General features: G+C 39.1%; 5 protein-coding genes across 5 annotated transcripts; all 5 read right to left on the bottom strand.

Annotated features, from left to right (window-relative positions):
- Window positions 1-1,199: 1,199 nt before the first annotated feature.
- On the bottom strand, window positions 1,200-2,141 carry LOC137195068 (olfactory receptor 52K1-like). Its single transcript, XM_067607137.1, has one exon. It carries the CDS (start codon window positions 2,136-2,138, stop codon window positions 1,200-1,202), a length of 939 nt encoding a protein of 312 aa, XP_067463238.1. The 5' UTR covers window positions 2,139-2,141.
- A 2,777-nt stretch (window positions 2,142-4,918) lies between these two features.
- On the bottom strand, window positions 4,919-5,866 carry LOC137195067 (olfactory receptor 52K1-like). The gene has a single exon (XM_067607136.1). The coding sequence runs from the start codon at window positions 5,861-5,863 to the stop codon at window positions 4,919-4,921; it is 945 nt and encodes a 314-aa protein (XP_067463237.1). The 5' UTR covers window positions 5,864-5,866.
- Window positions 5,867-8,704: 2,838 nt separating this feature from the next.
- Window positions 8,705-10,338, bottom strand: LOC137195065 (olfactory receptor 52K1-like). The gene has a single exon (XM_067607135.1). The coding sequence runs from the start codon at window positions 10,283-10,285 to the stop codon at window positions 9,347-9,349; it is 939 nt and encodes a 312-aa protein (XP_067463236.1). The 5' UTR covers window positions 10,286-10,338; the 3' UTR covers window positions 8,705-9,346.
- Window positions 10,339-14,436: 4,098 nt separating this feature from the next.
- LOC137196133 (olfactory receptor 52K1-like) lies at window positions 14,437-16,036 on the bottom strand. Its single transcript, XM_067608955.1, has one exon. The coding sequence runs from the start codon at window positions 16,016-16,018 to the stop codon at window positions 15,080-15,082; it is 939 nt and encodes a 312-aa protein (XP_067465056.1). The 5' UTR covers window positions 16,019-16,036; the 3' UTR covers window positions 14,437-15,079.
- Window positions 16,037-21,643: 5,607 nt separating this feature from the next.
- LOC137195064 (olfactory receptor 8G17-like) lies at window positions 21,644-22,732 on the bottom strand. Its single transcript, XM_067607134.1, has one exon. It carries the CDS (start codon window positions 22,586-22,588, stop codon window positions 21,644-21,646), a length of 945 nt encoding a protein of 314 aa, XP_067463235.1. The 5' UTR covers window positions 22,589-22,732.
- Between the last annotated feature and the right edge of the window lie 1,815 nt (window positions 22,733-24,547).

Genomic DNA, 24,547 nt, shown 5'->3' with positions numbered 1-24,547 from the left:
TTCACTATGTTTTTCTCCCATACAGTGCACCCTGAAGGGCACTTCACCATGTTTTTTGTTCACTGGGGCACTCATCATGCCATCATGTTTTCTCAAACATGGGTGCACCCTACAGGGCACTTAATTCCCTTTTTTCACTGAAAGGGCACCCAATTCTGAACTTCAGTATGTTAGACTTTTTTTTCACTAGAAGGGCACCCATACAGAACCACAATTTTACAATTTTACATTTTACATGGCTGCCAACATGCACAAATCTCTCTCAAATCAACCTCTCAAATCTCAAATAAGAGACCCTGATTCACCACAACTGGCTCAAATCAGTGCAACTCTGAGCTCAGCACATCAGGTTAGCTAAGGCTTTTGAAATGAAAAACATTTCAAATATGAAACAGCCATTCTTCTAATAATCATTTCCTGTCATGATCCACCCAGTTATATACTGTTCTTGATGCATTCTTGGTTTTCATAGCATCCTCAGTCTAACTATCCTAGATTAGAGCAGGTGGCTGTTTTTTGACTTAATCCAAGAGGTTAGGTGGTGTAGAAATGCAGGAAATTTATTTTAAATTAGTTTTTTTTTCTGGGTTATGACCCCCAGATGCCCTCACCAATTATGTATCTATCCAAGTTTGTTCCCCCATTTTAAAACACCAGGCACCAGGCACATGACTTGTTTACTTCTATTTGGATAGACCTGAGAGACTAAAGTGTAACCCCCCCCCACAGGAAGAAATCTCACTCCAAGCTGAAGTGAAAAGTTGACAACCCTGGTGATCACCTTTATCCTATGATGAAACTTTTCTATCCTGATGGGAGTGGTCTCTTCCAGGATGACAATGCCCCCATCCATATGGCATGAGGGGTCACTGAATGGTTTGATGAGTATGAAAATGATGTGAATCATATTCTATGACCTTTGCAGTCACAAGATCTCAACCCAATTCAACACCTATTGGAGATTTCGGACCAACGTGTTAGACAGCGCTCACCACCACCATCATCAAAACACCAAATGAGGGAATATCTTTTGGAAGAATGGAACCCATGTGGGTTTTCTTTGGACAACCTTATGTTTGCTTATACACCTGTGTACATGGGACACTCTCATGAACATGGAATACAGTAGACTACTCTTGGTTCACATTTTATGTTGTGTTGATAAATGTACAAATAAACATAGAATATTCTCCTTAAAATTATGGCAAAACCTTCTTGGAATCAAACAACTTTGACAAAAATCTTCGTATCTCTTTGGACTGCATGCCATAAATAATGGGGTTGAGGCTGCTGGGGATGATATGATACAAAATGGCAACAAATTTTCTGGTGTCTGACAACTGGGGAAAGCGATGCAGAGTAATGATAGACATTCCACTGAGCAGCAAAATCAGATACACAACCAGATGAGTGCTACAGGTTTTCAGAGCTTTACTGTTCAAAGACTTGTTCTTACTAGTTAGACAAACTACTGTAATCTTAGTATAGGTGAGAACCATGCTGCCTATAGAACCTGTAAACAGGACTACAGTGAAAGTGAGGCCATAGACATTATTAATGAATACACTTTCACAGGAGAGTTTAAACAATGCAGCATTACTACAATAAAGGCTCTTGATCAGAGTCCTGCATCGGTTCAGCCGTATGGTCAGACCGAGCAGAATCCCAACCAAAACAAAGGCCACTCCCCAGGCAGAAACTGTCAGCTTGATCAACATTTTGTTACTCATTATGGTAGCATAGTGTAAGGGACTGCAGATGGCCACATATCTGTCAAAGGCCATAATCATGAGCACAGTGTGGGAAGTGGTACTGAACATATGTGTGGTAAAAGCTTGGACCACACACTCATAATAACTGATGATGCGTTCAGAGGAAGGCCGCAATATGTCTATAAGTAAACGAGGAACTATAATAGAATTTCCAAGGATATCATTGATTGACAGGTTCCAGAAAAGGAGATACATGGGCTGGTGAAGGGTTTTGTCGATGAAAACAATAAAAGCAATGCCAGCATTTGCAACAATTATAAACAGGTAGGAGAAAAAGAGAAAGAGAAACACAGGGTACGTAAAATCCTTAAAGACATTTGACCACTCCAGCTGTAATGTGGGGCTGTTGTAGGTGTAGTTTTCCATCAACCTGAAAGAACAAAATGATACTGTTAATGTGACTGGTAATCAAGTTATCAGAGATAGTTTTAAGTCACAGTAATAAGTGCAACAACTAACTATATACATATAGACACAACTATATAAAAATTCTGTCACATATCACATTAAATCTTTCATTGTATTTCAAATCATTATGTAACCCTTAAAGCTGAAGAAGTTATGGTTCCATAAATCATTAAGGACAATGAAAGTTAAAAGAAGTTAATGTATATAACATATGTTTTTATTTTAATCATAACTGATTAAAAGAAGATATGAAAACTGTGAGGAAACTTGCAGATCAGTAATACTGACTTTGAGTGTCTCTGGTTTCAATCTCTTGTCCACTCTTTCTTATGTCTCCCCCTCATTGCTGGTAACATCCACCAGCACTGATCAAGATCTCCTCTGTTGTAATGTCTTATGGACTTGATTTTATCTTCAGGGGAATCAGTTATCCTTACGTCAGTAATGTTTGTCACCCTGTTCACCCTCCCTTCTACCAAAACTTTTCACTCAACTTCATGAACAATCTAAATGATGTAAGGCACACAAACACAAACACACATAAAAAACAGGATTTCAGGGATACTGTGTCTCTGATGCCCTGAAACTTTCTTGCCATTCCCAATAATATTTAGGTTGGTATGCTTATGCAAAATCTAAAAAACCTCAATGCTGAAATCTAGTAACATTACACAATTCTACATTTTACACAGCTGCCAACATGCTCTAATCTCTCTCGGATCAACCTCTGAAATCTCCTGCCAAGTAATAGACTCTGCTTCGCCACAACTGGCTCGAATCACTGCAATTCTGAGCTCAGCACACCAGGTCAGCTAAGGCTGTTTATCTGATGGAGCAATTTAAAACATAACCATGCACCCATGCATAGACTAGTTTACTTTTATTTGGATAGACCTGTGAGATACGGGGGATAACCCGCCCACCCCCATGAGAACAAATCTCAGTCCAAGCTGAAGTCAAAATTTGGCAACCTTGGTGATCACCTTTATCTTATATCAGTGGTTCCCAACCTTTTTTGGGCTAGCGCTCTCCTATCCATTATCCAGGTCCTTTACCGCCCCCATCAATTAAAATGTAGGCTAATTGTCTCCCCTGAATATTAATGTTGATTATTAATCTGTGTTATATCAGTAAAAAAGCATGTAATTGGATGCCAAATAACAGATTTGATTTAACTGGATAATTGGAATATCATTATCATTAGTTTCTCATGCAGGGAGCCAAAAAGCCATATAGATAGAAATTATATCTATGAGTGTTAGGTATTTGACAGTCAAGCTTTAGGTCTCGTTATTGATCATGAACAGCAGCCAATCAGAAAGCAGTAATTTGGTGCCAGTGCCAAACAAGAAGCATTCTTATTAATTGTTCCAATGGAAAACAAGAACAGCCATCACAGTCACCAGATCTCAACCCAATTGAACACCTATGGGAAATTTTGGACTGACTTGTTAGACAGTGCTCTCCACCACCATCATCAAAACACCAAATGAGGGAATATCTTTGGGAAGAATGGTGTTCATCCCCCCTAGTAGAGTTCACAGACCTGTAGAATCAAGGCCAAGGCGCATTGAAGCTGTTCTGGCAGCATGTGGTGGCCCAAAACCTTACTAAGAGACTTTATGTTGGTTTTTGCTTTAATTTGTCACCCGTCTGAATGTTGTATATGAGAATATTGTCAGTAATGTAATAACCAGTCAACCAAAAGCATTGTTTATCCACAGGTGAACTGTTAACTAATTACCATCTTGGTCACAGTTCTGTAAAAACCTGATTTAAGGGATTCATACAAAAACTATATGTATGTTATATCAACCAATATGTTGTCAATTCTCAAATATCTGGCTGTTACTTTTTAAATATACTTAATTAATTTTTTGCATAGGGAGAATTTGCATACATAAAAGTAAAAAGGACACGTTCAATAAAATACACCACTAACAATAATAATACACTAATCATCAGTCTGAATCATCAATCATAATAATACATCGTCAACAATATTACATCCGTGAATAATAGTGTTAACCAAAATATAAAACATAATCTTACAATGTTAGTTTTGTTGTTTTGTTTTGTTTTGTTACAACAGTACATATTATTGTCCAGTAGAATTTATGGTGCAATCTGGGCATTTTTTCTAGAAAGATACCATAAATCACTACATTATAATTCACAGTAATATTAAACACCTGCCATTTCCCCCCACATATCTCTAGACCTCTGTCATTTTAAAAGTAAATGTTCAATAGTTTTGTCTTCATCACAGTTGTCAATAGGGCACTTTTTAATTTTTAATGGCTGTCACCACATCACAACATACCCATAACTTATAATTTCACGCACTGCCAGGAGGGGGAGATAAAAGTCCCACACTCCAACTTTAACTCACTAATATCAATATTGGTATTGGCATCAATTTAATGGTGGTTAACACATCACAACATAACCATAAACTGACAGTAAGTAGAAATAAGTGGATATGCATTTCAGAAGGCTGATTTGTAGTTTTTACACAGTAACTACCATGTGTGTTTCCAGATAAGAAATTACATAATTTAAAGTGACAAATATATGCATGTTTTACTTTAAGTTGCAGGTAAATTATCTTACCCCCTCCCTCAATATTACACCTGTGTACATGGGACATTCTCAAGAACATGGAATACATAAGGCTACTCTTGGATCACATTTTATGTTGTGTTGATGAATGTACAAATAAACATAGAATATTCTCCTTAAAATGATGGCAAAACCTTCTTGGAATCAAACAACTTTGACAAAAATCTTCGTATCTCTTTGGACTGCATGCCATAAATAATGGGGTTGAGGCTGCTGGGGATGATATGATACAAAATGGCAACAAATTTTCTGGTGTCTGACAACTGGGGAAAGCGATGCAGAGTAACGATAGACAGTCCACTGAGCAGCAAAATCAGATACACAACCAGATGAGTGCTACAGGTTTTCAAAGCTTTACTGTTCAAAGACTTGTTCTTACTAGTTAGACAGACTACTGTAATCTTAGTATAGGTGAGAACCATGCTGCCTATAGAGCATGTAAACAGGACTACAGTGAAAGTGAGGCCATAGACATTATTAATGAATACACTTTCACAGGAGAGTTTAAACAATGCAGCATTACCACAATAAAGGCTCCTCATCAGAGTCCTGCATCGGTTCAGCCGTATGGTCAGACCGAGCAGAATCCCAACCAAAACAAAGGCCACTCCCCAGGCAGAAACTGTCAGCTTGATCAACATTTTGTTGGTCATTATGGTAGCATAGTGTAAGGGACTGCAGATGGCCACATATCTGTCAAAGGCCATAATCATGAGCACAGTGTGGGAAGTGGTACTGAACATATGTGCGGTAAAAGCTTGGACCACACACTCATAATAACTGATGATGCGTTCAGAGGAAGGCCGCAATATGTCTATAAGTAAACGAGGAAGTATAACAGAATTTCCGAGGATGTCATTGATTGACAGGTTCCAGAAAAGGAGATACATGGGCTGGTGAAGGGTTTTGTCGATGAAAACAATAAAAGCAATGCCGGCATTTGCAACAATTATAAACAGGTAGGAGAAAAAGAGAAAGAGAAACACAGGGTACGTAAAATCCTTAAAGACATTTGACCACTCCAGCTGTAATGTGGGGCTGTTGTAGGTGTAGTTTTCCATCAACCTGAAAGAACAAAATAATACTGTTAATGTGACAGGTAATCAAGTTATCAGAGATAGTTTTAAGTCACAGTAATAAGTGCAACAACTAACTATATACATATAGACACAACTATATAAAAATTCTGTCACATATCACATTAAATCTTTCATTGTATTTCAAATCATTATGTAACCCTTAAAGCTGAAGAAGTTATGGTTCCATAAATCATTAAGGACAATGAAAGCTAAAAGAAGTTAATGTGCATAACATATGTTTTTATTTTAATCATAACTGATTAAAAGAAGATATGAAAACTGTGAGGAAACTTGCAGATCAGTAATACTGACTTTGAGTGTCTCTGGTTTCAATCTCTTGTCCACTCTTTCTTATGTCTCCCCCTCATTGCTGGTAACATCCACCAGCACTGATCAAGATCTCCTCTGTTGTAATGTCTTATGGATTTGATTTTATCTTCAGGGGAATCAGTTATCCTTACGTCAGTAATGTTTGTCACCCTGTTCACCCTCCCTTCTACCAAAACTTTTCACTCAACTTCATGAACAATCTAAATGATGTAAGGCACACAAACACAAACACACATGAAAAACACAGAGTACACGTCCTGTTCATCCTGACAACGCATCAGCTATGACATAAGCTGTTCCTTTAATATGATTTAATATGCTTGAGTTCATAGGCCTGCAAAAACAAAGACCATCTCACAAGTCTCTGATTTGGGCATCTGAGTCAGCAGGTTGTGGTCTCTATAAACCTCTAGAGATGATACTCCAGCTCCTACATACACCTCAAAATGGTGCAGGGTCTAAATGACATACTAATGCTTCCTTCTCAATAACAGAGTACTTAACCTGGTAACTGCTGTGGGGGGCATTTTGCTGGCATGGTTTGGGTCCACTTGTCCCCTTAGAGGGAAGGTCACTGCAAATCAATACAAAGTTGTTCTGAGTGATCACAGGGCTGCCAGCTCTCACACATTGACTGTGAGGCAGCACGAAAAGAAGACACCGACAGCACACAGACAGACAAGACAGAGCAGCACAGTGCAACAGCAGCATCATGCAGCCCCAAGTTATTCAGACCATCGGGGTAAAGCCAGAAATATACACAAATCTATGTTATTATGTATTCCCATGCATGTTGCTCAGAGTAATCTCAGTCAGTGGCTCCTCTGGCAGCAGCACAGCATCTGTCCCTCTCCTCCCACGCCATGCAGGAGTGAGAGTGAGTTACTATGATTTCGGGGATACTGTGTCTCTGATGCCCTGAAACTTTCTTGCCATTCCCAATAATAGGTTTTTAGGTTGGTATGCTTATGCGAAATCTAAAAAACCTCAATGCTGAAATCTAGTAACACAATTCTACATTTTACACAGCTGCCAACATGCTCTAATCTCTCTCGGATCAACTTCTGAAATCTCCTGCCAAATCATAGACTCTGCTTCGCCACAACTGGCTCAAATCACTGCAATTCTGAGCTCAGCACACCAGGTCAGCTAAGGCTGTTTATCAGATGGAGCAATTTAAAACATAACCAGGCACCCATGCATAGACTAGTTTACTTTTATTTGGATAGACCTGTGAGATACGGGGGATAACCCGCCCACCCCCACCCTCCACCCCCATGAGAACAAATCTCAATCCAAGCTGAAGTCAAAATTTGGCAACCTTGGTGATCACCTTTATCTTATATCAGTGGTTCCCAACCTTTTTTGGGCCAGCGCTCTCCTATCCATTATCCAGGTCCTTTACTGCCCCCATCAATTAAAATGTAGGCTAATTGTCTCCCCTGAATATTAATGTTGATTATTAATCTGTGTTATATCAGTAAAAAAGCATGTAATTGGATGCCAAATAACAGATTTGATTTAACTGGATAATTGGAATATCATTATCATTAGTTTCTCATGCAGGGAGCCAAAAAGCCATATAGATAGAAATTATATCTATGAGTGTTAAACAAATGCACAGTTAGGTATTTGACAGTCAAGCTTTAGGTCTGGTTATTGATCACCAACAGCAGCCAAACAGAAAGCAGTAATTTGGTGCCAGTGCCAAACAAGAAGCATTCTTATTAATTGTTCCAATGGAAAACAAGAACAGCCTTCGCAGTCACCAGATCTCAACCCAATTGAACACCTATGGGAGATTTTGGACTGACTTGTTAGACAGTGCTCTCCACCACCATCATCAAAACACCAAATGAGGGAATATCTTTGGGAAGAATGGTGTTCATCCCCCCTAGTAGAGTTCACAGACTTGTAGAATCAATGCCAAGGTGCATTGATGAGAATATTGTCAGTAATGTAATAACCAGTCAACCAAAAGCATTGTTTATCCACAAGTGAACTGTTAACTAATTACCATCTTGGTCACAGTTCTGTAAAAACCTGATTTAAGAGATTCATACAAAAACTATATGTATGTTATATCAACCAATATGTTGTCAATTCTCAAATATCTGGCTGTTACTTTTTAAATATACTTAATTAATTTTTTGCATAGGGAGAATTTGCATACATAAAAGTAAAAAGGACACGTTCAATAAAATACATCACTAACAATAATAATACACTAATCATCAGTCTTAATCATCAATCATAATAATACATCGTCAACAATATTACAACCGTGAATAATAGTGTTAACCAAAATATAAAACATAATCTTACAATGTTAGAAAGTGCCGAGGTGTGAGTTTCTTTTGTCTGATGCAGTGTTCTTTGCCTTTTCAGTTCAGTTACTATTTGTTTAAAGACCACAGCACTTGGAATAGTGCCTTGGTGAAGGACCACAGCACACTTCGTCTTCTATAGTTTTGTTACAACAGTACATATTATTGTCCAGTAGAATTTATGGTGCAATCTGGGCATTTTTTCTAGAAAGATACCATAAATCACTGCATTATAATTCACAGTAATATTAAACACCTGCCATTTCCCCCCACATATCTCTAGACCTCTGTCATTTTAAAAGTAAATGTTCAATAGTTTTGTCTTCATCACAGTTGTCAATAGGGCACTTTTTAATTTTTAATGGCTGTCACCACATCACAACATACCCATAACTTATAATTTCACGCACTGCCAGGAGGGGGAGATAAAAGTCCCACACTCCAACTTTAACTCACTAATATCGATATTGGTATTGGCATCAATTTAATGGTGGTTAACACATCACAACATAACCATAAACTAACAGTAAGTAGAAATAAGTGGATATGCATTTCAGAAGGCTGATTTGTAGTTTTTACACATTAACTACCATGTGTGTTTCCAGATAAGAAATTACATAATTTAAAGTGACAAATATATGCATGTTTTACTTTAAGTTGCAGGTAAATTATCTTACCCCCTCCCTCAATATTACACCTGTGTACATGGGACATTCTCAAGAACATGGAATACATAAGGCTACTCTTGGATCACATTTTATGTTGTGTTGATGAATGTACAAATAAACATAGAATATTCTCCTTAAAATTATGGCAAAACCTTCTTGGAATCAAACAACTTTGACAAAAATCTTCGTATCTCTTTGGACTGCATGCCATAAATAATGGGGTTGAGGCTGCTGGGGATGATATGATACAAAATGGCAACAAATTTTCTGGTGTCTGACAACTGGGGAAAGCGATGCAGAGTAATGATAGACATTCCACTGAGCAGCAAAATCAGATACACAACCAGATGAGTGCTACAGGTTTTCAGAGCTTTACTGTTCAAAGACTTGTTCTTACTAGTTAGACAGACTACTGTAATCTTAGTATAGGTGAGAACCATGCTGCCTATAGAGCATGTAAGCAGGACTACAGTGAAAGTGAGGCCATAGACATTATTAATGAATACACTTTCACAGGAGAGTTTAAACAATGCAGCATTATCACAATAAAGGCTCCTCATCAGAGTCCTGCATCGGTTCAGCCGTATGGTCAGACCGAGCAGAATCCCAACCAAAACAAAGGCCACTCCCCAGGCAGAAACTGTCAGCTTGATCAACATTTTGTTGGTCATTATGGTAGCATAGTGTAAGGGACTGCAGATGGCCACATATCTGTCAAAGGCCATAATCATGAGCACGGTGTGAGAAGTGGTACTGAACATATGTGTGATGAAAGCTTGGACCACACACTCATAATAACTGATGATGCGTTCAGAGGGAAGCCGAAACATGTTTAAAAGTAAACGGGGCACTATGACAGAGTTTCCAAGGATGTCATTGATTGACAGGTTCCAGAAAAGGAGATACATGGGCTGGTGAAGGGTTTTGTCGACAAAAACAATAAAAGCAATGCCGGCATTTGCAACAATTATAAACAGGTAGGAGAAAAAGAGAAAGAGAAACACAGGGTATGTAGAATCCTTTGAGACATATAACCCCTCCAGCTGTAATGTGGGGCTGTTGTAGGTGTAGTTTTCCATCAACCTGAAAGAACAAAATAATACTGTTAATGTGACTGGTAATCAAGTTATCAGAGATAGTTTTAAGTCACAGTAATAAGTGCAACATTAGCTAACTATATACATATAAACACTATTATATAAATATTCCATTACAAATCACATTAAATCTTTCATAGTATTTCAAATCATTATGGTAACACTGAAAGCTGAACAAGTTAATGTGCAACATATGTTTTCACTTCGATCAGAATTGAGAAGATATGAAAACTGTGAGTAAACTTGCAGATCAGTAATACCTGAGTGTCTCTGGTTTCAATCTCGTCTTCTCTGTCTTGTGTCTCCCTGCTCATTGCTGGTAATATCCACCAGCACTGATCAAGATCTCCTCTGATGCAACATTTATAGACTTGATTTTATCTTTAGGGGAATCGGTTACGTCAGTAATGTTTGTCACCCTGTTCACCCTCCCTTCCACCAAAACTTTTCACTCTAATTCATGAGCAGTCTAAATTATCCTGCTTTAAAGTTAAAGTTAAGGTGTAAGGCTAATCCAAAACCACTACAAGTGATCAGGAGGCACATGAAAAATGCAGTGTGTTATTCAATAGATATTGTACTTACTATTCTCACCTACATAGCATGTTTCGAAATTCTCAGTGATGGAAGTGTTGGGACGGGCAGTAGTGCGTTTGGTTATTAGCAATAATTCATAATTATCCTAGATAATAATTCATAATTATCATAGATAATTATGAATTATGAAAATAAGATATTGTTAACCTTAATCAATAATTTGGGCACCAACTGTTGGATCTGTGAGGAACACAGTTGATTATTTGCAATTTATCAATCATCAAGGATAATTAACTAATTATGACAATTAATAGAATTATTAATATGAATTAACAAATACGGGGCGCCATCCGGAAACCGGGACCAATAACCAAACAAGGTAATCTCATAAATGGGAGTTCACCTAGAATGTTAATATCTGAGAGATATCAACATTCAAGGGTGAACAAAGAAGGGTTGAATTCGAGCTCTGACTCCTTCAATCAGCCACTTTTCACAATATTACACACAATAATGACAGAAGAACTTCTCTTTAAAGATATAACAGTGTTTATTAAACTTAGCAAAATTAATAAAGTTAACAAATGCTTCATTCAATAAACAACTATCCTAAAATCTAATTCTACCAAACAAACACAAACAGCTATGTACAGGGTTGGACACATGCAGGTGTATGTGTGTGCGCGTGCGTGCGACAAGATGGCAACAGGGCCTGACGTGACAACGTCTTCAGTCTGCGATGCAGACGTGACTATGGGAGGAAGTCATGTCGCGCGAGAACCGGATGGCAGGAGTATGGTGGTGTCTTGGTTAGACAGAAGCAAGATGGCGCCGCCTGGTGGACAGCGTCTCGCACTCACCCACTTCTCTGAAAAACACACATGTCTGATGGCGGATAAGGAAAGACAAAGCGAAGCTTTGTCCGACGTTATCTGACCATCAGATGTGCAAAAGATGTCGGTGCGTGTATGTGTGTGTGTGTGTGTGTGTATGTGTAGGTCGGAAGGGAGAGGAAAGAAGGAGAGAAAGTGATCGTGAGAGGAAGAGAAGCGGTTCCTTTGTCCACAGACAGCGTGTGTACGGACGGCAGTCTGTAACGCACGTTGTCTGGTTTCTGACCGACAAAGCAACTTACTTCCTCGCCCACGATGGCACAAACACAGCGGTAGTCCCGAGCGGGACAAACACAAAACAGTCTAGCGTGGTGAACACAACTAAACAGGCAGCAAACTTAAAATACTCCTCAGAGTAAAGCAGCAAAAATGGACTCGGCGGTCCGTCAACAACACAACAAAACAACAACAATAAAGCTAAAAGCTAAATGCTATACAACAGCAACTGATGCTGATAAGAACACACAACTAACACTGCCTCTGCCCAGACTTATGCCTCTTACTTGGTCACTTCAGAAAGCGAGCAGGGTGTGTGTGTAGTCCGTCGTTATGTCCGGCTTTGTCCTGGGCTCGGATGCAGGCGGTGGCCGTTCTCGCACGGTCGGCAAAAAGCACGGCAGCTGGCTCTCAGCGGCGTGGCAGAGAGAACAGCAGAGTCGACTCGGTGAAGAAGCGTTTCTTCCGTCTCGAGGGAATTTGACGACGCTGGTTGCAGCAGCGGTCTCTCTCGGATCCAGGAATGTGTTTGGGTGAACACGGGCGAAGTCTCGTCTCGTCTGACGAGGTGAGTCTTCGATGAGCGGAAAACACGTGCGTGGGGTACCCCCTTTAGTCAGCTGACTCACAGAGGAACAGAAGTTAGCCCTAGCTCAGTGACATGGGAAAGGCATGTGCTTCAGGGCATGTTCAGTTTTTAAAGGGGCAGTGATGTCATGGCTGCGTCATCAGGACGCTCCACTGTGCAGGAGCGTCTCCGCCAATGAGACTGTATGTTGACTGTTCCCAGCTGAGGTGTGAAAATCGCAAAGCATCCTTGGAAATGAAGTTTGCAATGGACTCCCATTGTCTGTAAGCAGCATATTTGGCGCTATTCCTTTGTCTCGGGGAAAACAAAGGAACAAGCACCTTGTGGTCAGGCCTCACAGGTTACATGTAGGCCTTCTCTGTGTGACCTCATGGTTTGAGGCCCAACAGAAGAAAGTAATAGAAAAGTTCAGATAGATACATCAACAAATAATTAAGAATGATGGATGTAATTTACCCTACTCATCTTTTCTTTAAAAAAAAGTAACCCTTTGTATTTAGCCTATGAAACAACAGGGCATGCTAACATGCTATGTTGGTACACTAAGTACCAGTAAAGCAATTTATGCCTCGTTTTCCATGCAAAAAACATTAAACTCTAGGCTACATTTAGTGGTTAATATGATGCCAAATGTGTGTTTAGCTTTATTTTCTTTATTTTTACTATATACAGTGTCAATTAAAAGTTTGGACATGCTTTCTAATTTAAGTGAATGGGAAGGTGCATATGCATAGACCATGACAAAGAACCGGAATGGACACATCAAAAATGTCAGCAAATTAAGATTTATTATAATAAAGAAAATGAACTAAAGTGAACTGGAATGTGAGGCGTGTTAGTCAGTATGTCTTCAACACATGACAGTCATCCTTCCTTCTTTTCTTCTTTTCTTTTCTTAAACACCACAGATTTCATTTTGGAATAGCTAGAGCTATCATCTGTACTCAAGGATGAGTAAGCTCAACAACAAGCCAATTCGTTTTTGTGTTTGAAACCAAAAACTGAAGTCACGTGGTTTTTCCTTTTTTCATTTTAAACCAAAAACGAAAAATGAAATCACGTGATCTATTCCTTTTTTGTTTTCCAATGAAAATCCAGAAAACCAAATTCAAAAGACCGGGCAATTTTGGTTTAAAAATCAAGTATTTTTGTCAGTTTTGTACGATAGCGGAAGCGGCTACATTAGCCTACCCATGATCCTCAGCGACCGTTGCTATGGTGAAGACGCCAGCGACAGCCACGCGTGTGTGTAAACGGGATGAAGGCGGGGTTATAAAACTGAACTTTACACGTCAAATCCCTCATTTAAGCCCTACACTTTCACTTTCGTAATTTTCATCAAACTGGACTTTAGATTGTGCATTTTATTCAACCTCTACTGTTACATGATGTAATTATTTATTAATTATTTATGTTTAATTTATTATCTTATCACCTTTCTTATATTTCATACACTTTGTTTCTTTGTCCATAGCACACATTATTTTCTTTACAGTTCAATGTACAGTAAAGTACATTGATCCCGATCATAACCAATAACCTGCAGTACTACATAATGTTATACTGACTATATGTTAAGGCTGTCGCTGGCGTCCTCACCATAGCAACGGTCGCTGAGGATCATGGGTAGGCTAATGTAGCCGCTTCCGCTATCGTACAAAACTGACAAAAAATACTTGATTTCTAAACCAAAATTGCTTTTGAATTTGGTTTTCTGGATTTTCGTTGGGAAACAAAAAAGGAATAGATCACGTGATTTCGTTTTTCATCTTTGGTTTAAAATGAAAAAAGGAAAAAACCACGTGACTTCCAAAAACATTTTTTTGTTTTGAAACAAATAACAGATTTACCGTTTTTTGGTTTTTGAATTACAAATGAATTACGAATTATCCAAAGATACCTGGACCATTCTTCCTGAAACGTTTGTCTCCAATGACCACGGCATAATGCTCAGCAAATTGAAGCAACTGCTCCTTCATTCATGCAGAGTTTCCTGTAATCTGAGTACTGGGGGAAGCGATGAAGAGTAATAATTAATATTCCACTGATCAGCATGATAAGATAAACAACTAGATGAGTGCTCAGACAAACTACTGTAAACTGTGAGAACCATGCTGCCTATAGAACCTATAAACAGGACTACAGTGAAAATGAGGCCATCGACATTAATGATTAATATACTTTCACAGGAGAGCCTAAATAGAGCAGCATTGTCACTATGGGGACTTGTGATCAGAGTCTTGCATTGGTTCAGCTAGATGGTCAGACTGATCAGAATTCCAATTAGGATTTCACTTCCAGTGCCTGTTTTCTAATATGCAGTGGTGGCATAAAGGTTAGAGAAGTGAGCTTGTGACTGGAAGGTTGGCAGTGCAAACCTTTACATATAAATGAACATCTATTACATTCAGGCCCATGTCGGTCACCTGTGAACATGGGACATTCTCATGAACATGGAATACATAAGGCTACTCTTGGGTCACATGTTATGTTATTTATGTTGATAAATGTACAAATAAACATAGAATATTCCCCTTAAAATTATGGCAAAACCTTCTTGGAATCAAACAACTTTGCCAAAAATCTTCGTATCTCTTTGGACTGCATGCCATAAATAATGGGGTTGAGGCTGCTGGGGATGATATGATACAAAATGGCAACAAATTTTCTGGTGTCTGACAACTGGGGAAAGCGATGCAGAGTAATGATAGACATTCCACTGAGCAGCAAAATCAGATACACAACCAGATGAGTGCTACAGGTTTTCAGAGCTTTACTGTTCAAAGACTTGTTCTTACTAGTTAGACAGACTACTGTAATCTTAGTATAGGTGAGAACCATGCTGCCTATAGAGCATGTAAACAGGACTACAGTGAAAGTGAGGCCATAGACATTATTAATGAATACACTTTCACAGGAGAGTTTAAACAATGCAGCATTACTACAATAAAGGCTCTTGATCAGAGTCCTGCATCGGTTCAGCCGTATGGTCAGACCGAGCAGAATCCCAACCAAAACAAAGGCCACTCCCCAGGCAGAAACTGTCAGCTTGATCAACATTTTGTTGGTCATTATGGTAGCATAGTGTAAGGGACTGCAGATGGCCACATATCTGTCAAAGGCCATAATCATGAGCACGGTGTGAGAAGTGGTACTGAACATATGTGTGATGAAAGCTTGGACCACACACTCATAATAACTGATGATGCGTTCAGAGGGAAGCCGCAACATGTTTAAAAGTAAACGGGGCACTATGACAGAGTTTCCAAGGATATCATTGATTGACAGGTTCCAGAAAAGGAGATACATGGGCTGGTGAAGGGTTTTGTCGACAAAAACAATAAAAGCAATGCCGGCATTTGCAACAATTATAAACAGGTAGGAGAAAAAGAGAAAGAGAAGCACAGGGTACGTGGAATCCTTTGAGACATATAACCCCTCCAGCTGTAATGTGGGGCTGTTGTAGGTGTAGTTTTCCATCAACCTGAAAAAACAAAATAATACTGTTAATGTGACTGGTAATCAAGTTATCAGAGATAGTTTTAAGTCACAGTAATAAGTGCAACATTAGCTAACTATATACATATAAATACTATTATATAAATATTCCATTACAAATCACATTAAATCTTTCATTGTATTTCAAATCATTATGGTAACACTGAAAGCTGAAGAGGTTAATGTGCAACATATGTTTTCACTTCGATCACAATTGAGAAGATATGAAAACTGTGAGTAAACTTGCAGGTCAGTAATACCTGAGTGTCTCTGGTTTCAATCTCGTCTTCTCTGTCTTGTGTCTCCCTGCTCATTGCTGGTAATATCCACCAGCATTGATCAAGATCTCCTCTGATGCAACATTTACAGACTTGATTTTATCTTTAGGGGAATCGGTTATCATCACGTCAGTAATGTTTGTCACCCTGTTCACCCTCCCTTTGTCTCTCCCTTCTTCTAACTTTTCACTCAACTTCATAAGCAGTCTAAATCATCCTGCTATAAAGTTAAAGTTAAGGCGTAAGGCTAATCCAAAACCACTACAAGTGATCAGGAGGCACATGAAAAATGCAGTGTGTTATTCAATAGATTAAAGATTTACTCCAATTTGGAAGTTACTATTCTCACCCATATAGTATGTTTCCAAATTCTCAGTGATAAATAATACATAAATAATTCAAATCTGAAATCTTCTCATTGATAGTGTACAGGCCAGTGTACTTTGCCTGAAACAGAGACGTAGGTTGCACTAAGCAGGAAATTGAGTCTGGCTTGTTGGATCTACCACAGTTCGGCCCAGCTGACCAGTCTATTTAGAGTGCCCTCCCATGTGGTCCAGCATCCCTGTCAATCCTGTGCCACTCGTTGGATTTTGTAGAGCTCTTGCTCTGCCCTTGTCACCTCTTCCACAACCATTACTTTCCTTTCTTTTTTCGTGGCTTTGGACCAGAGACGTGGTGCTTCTCCCGAGCCAAGCCCTGCTAATTCCACATACATTCTGCCGACTATCTCCTGATGTTGCAGCTGGAGTGAGTTTGCCCCAAAGAGTACTGTGGCAGCCCCAGCCATTTTCGTATGTACAAATTTGCTAATCTGTCCATTACGATTTCGCACATCTTCAATGGCCTCATCACCCTTTTGTACAGTGTGAAGTTTTAGCACCACACCTTGTACTTGCCAGGGAGCTGGCTCTGGTTGATTCTAGCCAGGCCTTCTGAGAGCTGGTTTCGTACTGCCTTGCCCAGGTGCTTGTCAGAGAGATCTGCGCTATATTGCCTCCCTAGGCCTCAGATGGCCTGTTTAGCCAATAAGGGGATCTCCTCACCACCTGCAGCAAAGACCGTGTTGTCGCTTCTGACACCTTTTCGTAGCGAGAGACTACGCGACTTGGAAGGCTTGATCTTCATTCGTGCTCTTGCCACGAGTTCGTCCAACCTCTTTAGAAGCCTTTTTGTGTATGGAGCTGTTTGCAGGACAACTGTGACATTGTCCATGTAGCTCCTAAGTGGGGGAAACCTCTGCCCTGTCTGCAGTTTTATTCCTTCTGCAGTCTGCCTTGCTCAGAAGAGGATGACTTCAAAGGCCGCTACAAATAGAATGGGGGAGATGGAACACCCCATGGCGATTCCTACTTCCTACTGCTGCCAACCTGTTGTAAAGTCCTGGAGGTCTTTGAAGTAGCTGGATAGAACCGTGTATAAGAAAATGAACATAAGTAAACTGGAATCAACCTTCTAAGGCACCTTAAAGATAGCATAATAAATAAAGCAATAATACACATGCAAAAGACAGTATCTCTCACACACACACACAAACACACAGGCAGACTAGGTAGGGGCTGTCAACCCCCCATAAAGACCCAATGGGATAATGGTATACTACCAACCCCACATAAACCCAAAAAACTTAATTATCACAAAAAAAAACCCAAAACACACACACACAAACACAAACACATAAAAAAAACACAGCGTACACATACTGTACACATACCAGCTTGGTTCGCTGATTCTCCAACCCACCTTCTAAAACCCTGGTACCTGGGAAGAAAATTAAGAAGACAGTCCCAGCAGAGCAGATCAAAGCAAGGCAGTATGAGATAATAATGATAATCATAATAATAATAATAATAACTTTCTTTGTATAGCAGCTCAAAGTGCTTTACAGCAAAAGAAATTACACACACCAAGTGCTTTCACATAAAATGAACATAAAAACATGTGAATGTACATAAGATGGAAAATAAAACATTTAAAAGAAGTGTAGTAGTGCAGTAGTGCTTTAGTGCGAAACAGACTGAGACAGGGTGAAGTTGTAGCACCACACCTTGTACTTGCCAGGGAGCTGGCTCTGGTTGATTCTAGCCAGGCCTTCTGAGAGCTGGTTTCGTACTGCCTTGCCCAGGTGCTTGTCAGAGAGATCTGCGCTATATTGACTCCCTAGGCCTCAGATGGCCTGTTTACCCAATAAGGGGATCTCTTCACCACCTGCGGCAAAGATTGTGTTGTCGCTTCTGACACCTTTTCATACCGAGAGACTACGCAGACCAAAATGTTACAATTAACTTTAGTGAACTGAAAACACACTGTAGAATAGCAGCAGCTACGCCTATATGCCATGGTTACGTTACGTAAGCAACGTTGTCACTGTGGTAAGGATTTGTCAATCACAACATAGCCACACCTTAAAGCATACGCTGCTTTATTGTCTAGTTTAAATGGGGCCCTAATTTACAAAATGAACATTATGCTGTATTGAAGAAGACTTGAAAGTAGCAATTGAGACCATAAACTCATTAGGAAACAGTTTACTGAGGTAATAAATCAAGACAGAAGTAGGGTCATTTTCTCATAGACTTCCATACAATCAGACTTCTTTTGCAGCCAGTAGAGTCGTCCCCTGATGGCCATTAGATAGAATGCAGGTTTTTGGCATTTCTGCATTGGCTTCATTTTTTAGCCACAGAGGTTGCCGCTTGGTCCTAACCCATTAAGGGCTTTGTATGTGAGGAGGAGGACCTTAAAGTCAATTCTAAATGTTACAGGAAGCCAATGCAGAACAGCTGTTCTCTCCTCTTGGTTCTGGTTAATACCTGAGCTGCAGAGTTTTGAATGAGCTGGAGTCTCTCAGTGGGTCTTTTTGGGCGGCAAGTAAAAAGCTTAGATCTGAATCTAAAATAACACCAAGACTTGTAACCTCAGATTTAATCCAGGGAATTAATTTCCCCAGATTATTATAAAGCATTTGCCTTTTTGTTTTGGAGCCAACTAGAAGTCAGTTTTGTCATTTAACTTTAAGAAGTTATTGCTCATCCATTTACTTATTGCCTTAAGACAGGTAGTAATGGAGTTTATAGCTGCAGCATCATTTGGTTCAGCGGAGATGTACAGTTGTGTGTCATCCGTGTAACTATGGAAACATACATTGTGCTCTCTGATGATGTCACCAAGTGGCAGCATGTACAGTGAGAATAATAATGGACGAAGGCAGCTCCCTTGTGGAACCCCAAAGCAGTTGTCATGTTCCTCAGACACATGATCTCCAAGACGGATGTAAAACTTTCTCCCTTTGATGTTTGTCTTGAACCAGTTTAACACACAGTCAGAAAGACCAACCTGCTTTTCCAGATGATTGATTAGGATATCCTGGTGAATCGTATAAAATGCTGCACTTAGGTCTAAGAGGATGATAATTGAGACCTTATTTTCATTAGAGTTTAGTCTGAGGTCGCTGGTTATTTTAGTAAGAGCAGTTTCAGTGCTGTGGTTCTGAAGCCTGACTGAAATTCCTCCAGGATATTGTTTTCTTTAAGAAAGGAGGTTATTTGCACTGGAACTATCTTTTCAAGTATCTTACTAATGAATGGAAGGTTGGATATCAGCCTATAGCTGGTCAGTGTATTACCATCTAGGTTGGGTTTCTTTAGTAATGGTTTGACAACAGCTGTTTTGAAGGCATCGGGAAAGAAAGACAGTCATGGCATCTTTGTATATATTACAGTGAACCGTGAGCCTAGTTTTCCTCCATTTTCTTTCAGCTGCCTGACAGATTCTCTTGATCTCATTAAGACAGTTATTGTTTAACCATGGGGGGATTCTGCCAGTTGACCTATTTTTAACCTGGAGCAACAGTATTTAAAGTAGATGACAGTCCATTGTTGAAATGATCAAACATGTCATTTTAAGAGCAGTCACAGCTGTATAGCTGAACTGAACCCTTTTAGTCTTTGTTAAGGTTACGTTGGCATCAAAGAACACAGTGATGATCAGAAATAGGTAATTCAAATATTGAGACATTATCAATATTTAACCCTTTTGTTATGGCTAAATCTAAAGTGTTACCATGCTGATGAGTGGCTTCATTTACATGTTGTTTGAGTTCAAAACTGTCCAGTAGATTTACAAGCTCCACAGATTCTTTTTAATAATATAAATGTGCACGTCCGCATTCAGGATTAACCCATCATATCTAGTGACACCAAGTGAGATCAGTGAAATGGCAGTACAGGCTCAGGAATCAGTCCTATTCATTACAAAGGAGTACCTGACAACACATCTGCTATGATATTATCTGTTCCTTAAATATGCCTGATGTTGAGTTCATAGGCCTGCAAAAACAAAGACCATCTCACAAGTCTCTGATTTGGGCATCTGAGATAATGTAACAAATCACAAAACTCATCAAAAGTAGAAACATTAAGCACAGATAACTAGCACCTAAAATGGGTTCAACATATGATTGATTTTTCTTTTCCGAAGACCTGAAGTGCTGACGATAAGCCTCTGACACGAGCCCATACACTTTAAACACTTCAGACTCTATTTTGGAATAGCTAGAGCTATCATCTGTTGTCAAAGATGAGTAAGCTTCCTGCACTTTCCCGGTGAGGACACATTGGAGCATCAAGGCACAATCAGCATCACACCAGTTCCTAGCTTTACAGACATGCTCAAACAATACAAAAACAGTATCTGGGTCTCTCTCACTGAACAGCAGTAATGGCAAGTTATTAAAATCAAAAGGACACAAAGTCACACTATCACCCTGAGCCTCAATGAACATCTTGCCCTTTTTACCCAAAGATGTCCTTTATCCCTTCAAATCCAATCTCTTTCTAATATTTCTAAATCTCAGGCATGGCATGCCTGTCTATCCTAATAAAGGTTTATGCACTGTGAAAACACCAGTGACAAAATTCTGAAAGTTAAGTCCAGGACTTTATTGTTCTAACCCTGACCAACTCTGATATGTTGTATATGAGGATATTGTCAGTAATACAATAAGCAGTAAACTAAAAACATTGTTTGTCCACCAGACAGAACATGGTAATTGTTAATTAATTAGTGTCTTGGTCAAAATTCTGTAAAGCCTGATTTAAGGGATTAATTGGAAAATGATATTTAAGTTACATCAACCAATATGCTGAGTTTTTTAAACCTGCAGAGCAGAACCTTTACATATAAATGAACGTCTATTACATTCAGGCCCATGTCGGTCACCTGAGAACATGGGACATTCTCATGAACATGGAATACATTAGGCTACTCTTGGGTCACATTTTATGTTATTTGTGTTCATAAATATATAAATAAACATAGAATATTCTCCTTAAAATGATGGCAAAACCTTCTTGGAATCAAACAACTTTGACAAAAATCTTCGTATCTCTTTGGACTGCATGCCATAAATAATGGGGTTGAGGCTGCCGGGGATGATATGATACAAAATGGCAGCAATTTTTTTGCTATCTGACAACTGGGGAAAGCGATGCAGAATAATGACAATCATTCCACTGAGCAGCATAATCAGATACACAACCAGATGAGTGCCACAGGTTTTCAGTGCTTTACTGTTCAAAGACTTGTTCTTACTAGTTAGACAGACTACTGTAATCTTAGTATAGGTGAGAACCATGCTGCCTATAGAGCATGTAAACAGGACTACAGTGAAAGTGAGGCCATAGACATTATTAATGAATACACTTTCACAGGAGAGTTTAAACAATGCAGCATTATTACAATAAATGCTCCTCATCAGAGTCCTGCATCGGTTCAGCCGTATGGTCAGACCGAGCAGAATCCCAACCAAAACAAAAGCCACTCCCCAGGCAGAAACTGTCAGCTTGATCAACATTTTGTTGGTCATTATGGCAGCATAGCGTAGAGGATTGCAGATGGCAACATATCTATCAAAGGCCATAATCATGAGCAGAGTGTGGGAAGAAGTATTGAACATATGTATGATGAAAGCTTGGACCACACACTCATAATAACTGATGATGCGTTCAGAGGGAGGCTGCAATATGTCTGTAAGTACACGGGGCACTACGACAGAGTTTCCGAGGATGTCATTGATTGACAGGTTCCAGAAAAGGAGATACATGGGCTGGTGAAGGGTTTTGTCGACGAAAACAATAAGAGCAATGCCGGCATTTGCAACAATTATAAACAGGTAGGAGAAAAAGAGAAAGAGAAGCACAGGGTACATAGAATCCTTTGAGACATATAACCCCTCCAGCTGTAATGTGGGGCTGTTGTAGGTGTAGTTTTCCATCAACCTGAAAGAACAAAATAATACTGTTAATTATGGGTGTAACAGTTTGTGTATTCATACTGAAATACACGGTACAAGATGTTTAGTTCGGTATGCTCCCTGACCCAAACAATTACTGTCAAAATAGTTTAATAATCCACACACTCCGACATGCAGAACAATAATTCTAGTGCTTGACTTCCAACTGGACAGTTTTGGCAGTAAACCACTTAGCTCTAGCATGCAGGTAGGATGCTCTTGAAAAGTTCTTGAAGAGTTCTTGAAAAGCACTACATAAGTATCATGTATTATTATTACTATTATTATTATTATCGTCCCCCTCTCCTCTCTGTGATGGTCAGCTTTCCTCTTTGCCTTTCAGTGAAGCCGTTTGGAAAAACTATAAACACATTTGATTTCCAACGTGGTCAGACAGCACGTTGTAAGAACCACTTCTGAGTGACTATAAACCAGTATAAAGCAGGTGTCAGCAGGTGTTCTGACTCCTTGCAGAAAACAAGGAGGACAAGGAGGAGGAGGAGAAAAGGAAAAGTTGTTTTCCTTTTCCACAGCAACACAACTAAACTGTTTCAGTAATAGTTACAGCCATTTTCAGATGTTTACATTTTTCAAAATAAAAGGACCAAAACATATTTTCTTCCTTTCTTTTTTTTGTCTTGCTGTACAGAAAACGTACCGAACCATGGCCCCAAAATCAAGGTAATCAAGTTATCAGGGATCATTTTAAGTCACAGTACAGAGTCTACAACTTAACTGTAAACACATAGAAACTACCATATAAATATTCCATTACATATCACATTAAATCTTTAGTGTTTCAAATCATTAAGGTAACACTGAAAGCTGAAGAAGTTAATGTGCATAACATTTGTTTTTATTTTGATCACAATTTATGAAAATTACTGTGAGGAATCTTGCAGACCAGTAATACTTACTTCGAGTGTCTCTGGTTTCAATCTCTTTTCTTCTCTGTCTTGTGTCTCCCTGCTCATTGCTTGTAATATCCACCAGCACTGATCAAGATCTCCTCTGTTGCAACCTTTATAGACATGATTTTATCTTTAGGGGAATCAGTTAGCATTATGTCAGATAATGTCAGGCTGTCAACTGTCAACAAGCTGCAAACTTTTTGTTCTGAGACAAAGAGATGTTTGTCACCCTGTTCACCCTCCCCTTCTACCAAAAGTTTCCACTCACCTTCATGAGCATACTAAATGATCCTGCTTTAAGATTAAACTGAAGGTGTAAGACAATTCCAAATCCACTACAGGTGATCAGGAGGCACTTTTAAAATGCAGTGCATTATTCAATAGATGTTGTAGAATTACTCCAATTTGGAAGTTACTATTCTCACCCATATAGTATGTTTGCAAATGTTCAGTGATGGAAGAAAGTAATGGAGAAGTTGAGATAGGTGCATCAACAAATAAATAAGAATGAAGGCTGGATTTATATCTCACTCATATTTTATTTAAAAAAGTAAGCTTATGTATGTAGGCCAGAAAACAACAGAGCACACTAGCATGTTATGCTGGTACACTAAGTACCAGTAAAGTAAGTACATAAAGCAGTTTGTGCTTCTTTTTCCTTGCAAAAAACATTTAACTCTATGTTACATTTAGCAGTTGACATGATGTCAAATGTGTGTACAGCTTTACTTACTTTATATTTACTATATACTGTATGTACAGCAGTCAAAAGTTTGGACACACCTCGTCATTCAAGGGTTTTTCTTAATGACATAAACACATGTATTGCTGCCTCCTATTCAGTAATGTCATGAGGAAAAATATCATCTACCTGGATGTAATTCAAGTTATAAGTATGTGCATATCTCACTGTTGCTGTATTACAAAGTGAAGTGAGCTGGATAATTCAAGCATGATATGGCCTCAATACAGTAGAGATGTGCAGAGAGCCCAGTATTTGTATTTGTATTTGTATTTGTTGAGGCAGAAA

Source organism: Thunnus thynnus, chromosome 13 (assembly GCF_963924715.1).
Source record: "Thunnus thynnus chromosome 13, fThuThy2.1, whole genome shotgun sequence".
Lineage (NCBI taxonomy): Eukaryota > Metazoa > Chordata > Actinopteri > Scombriformes > Scombridae > Thunnus > Thunnus thynnus.
The sequence above is the reverse complement of the archived record's forward strand: the minus strand, read 5'-3'. Positions and strand labels throughout refer to the sequence as shown.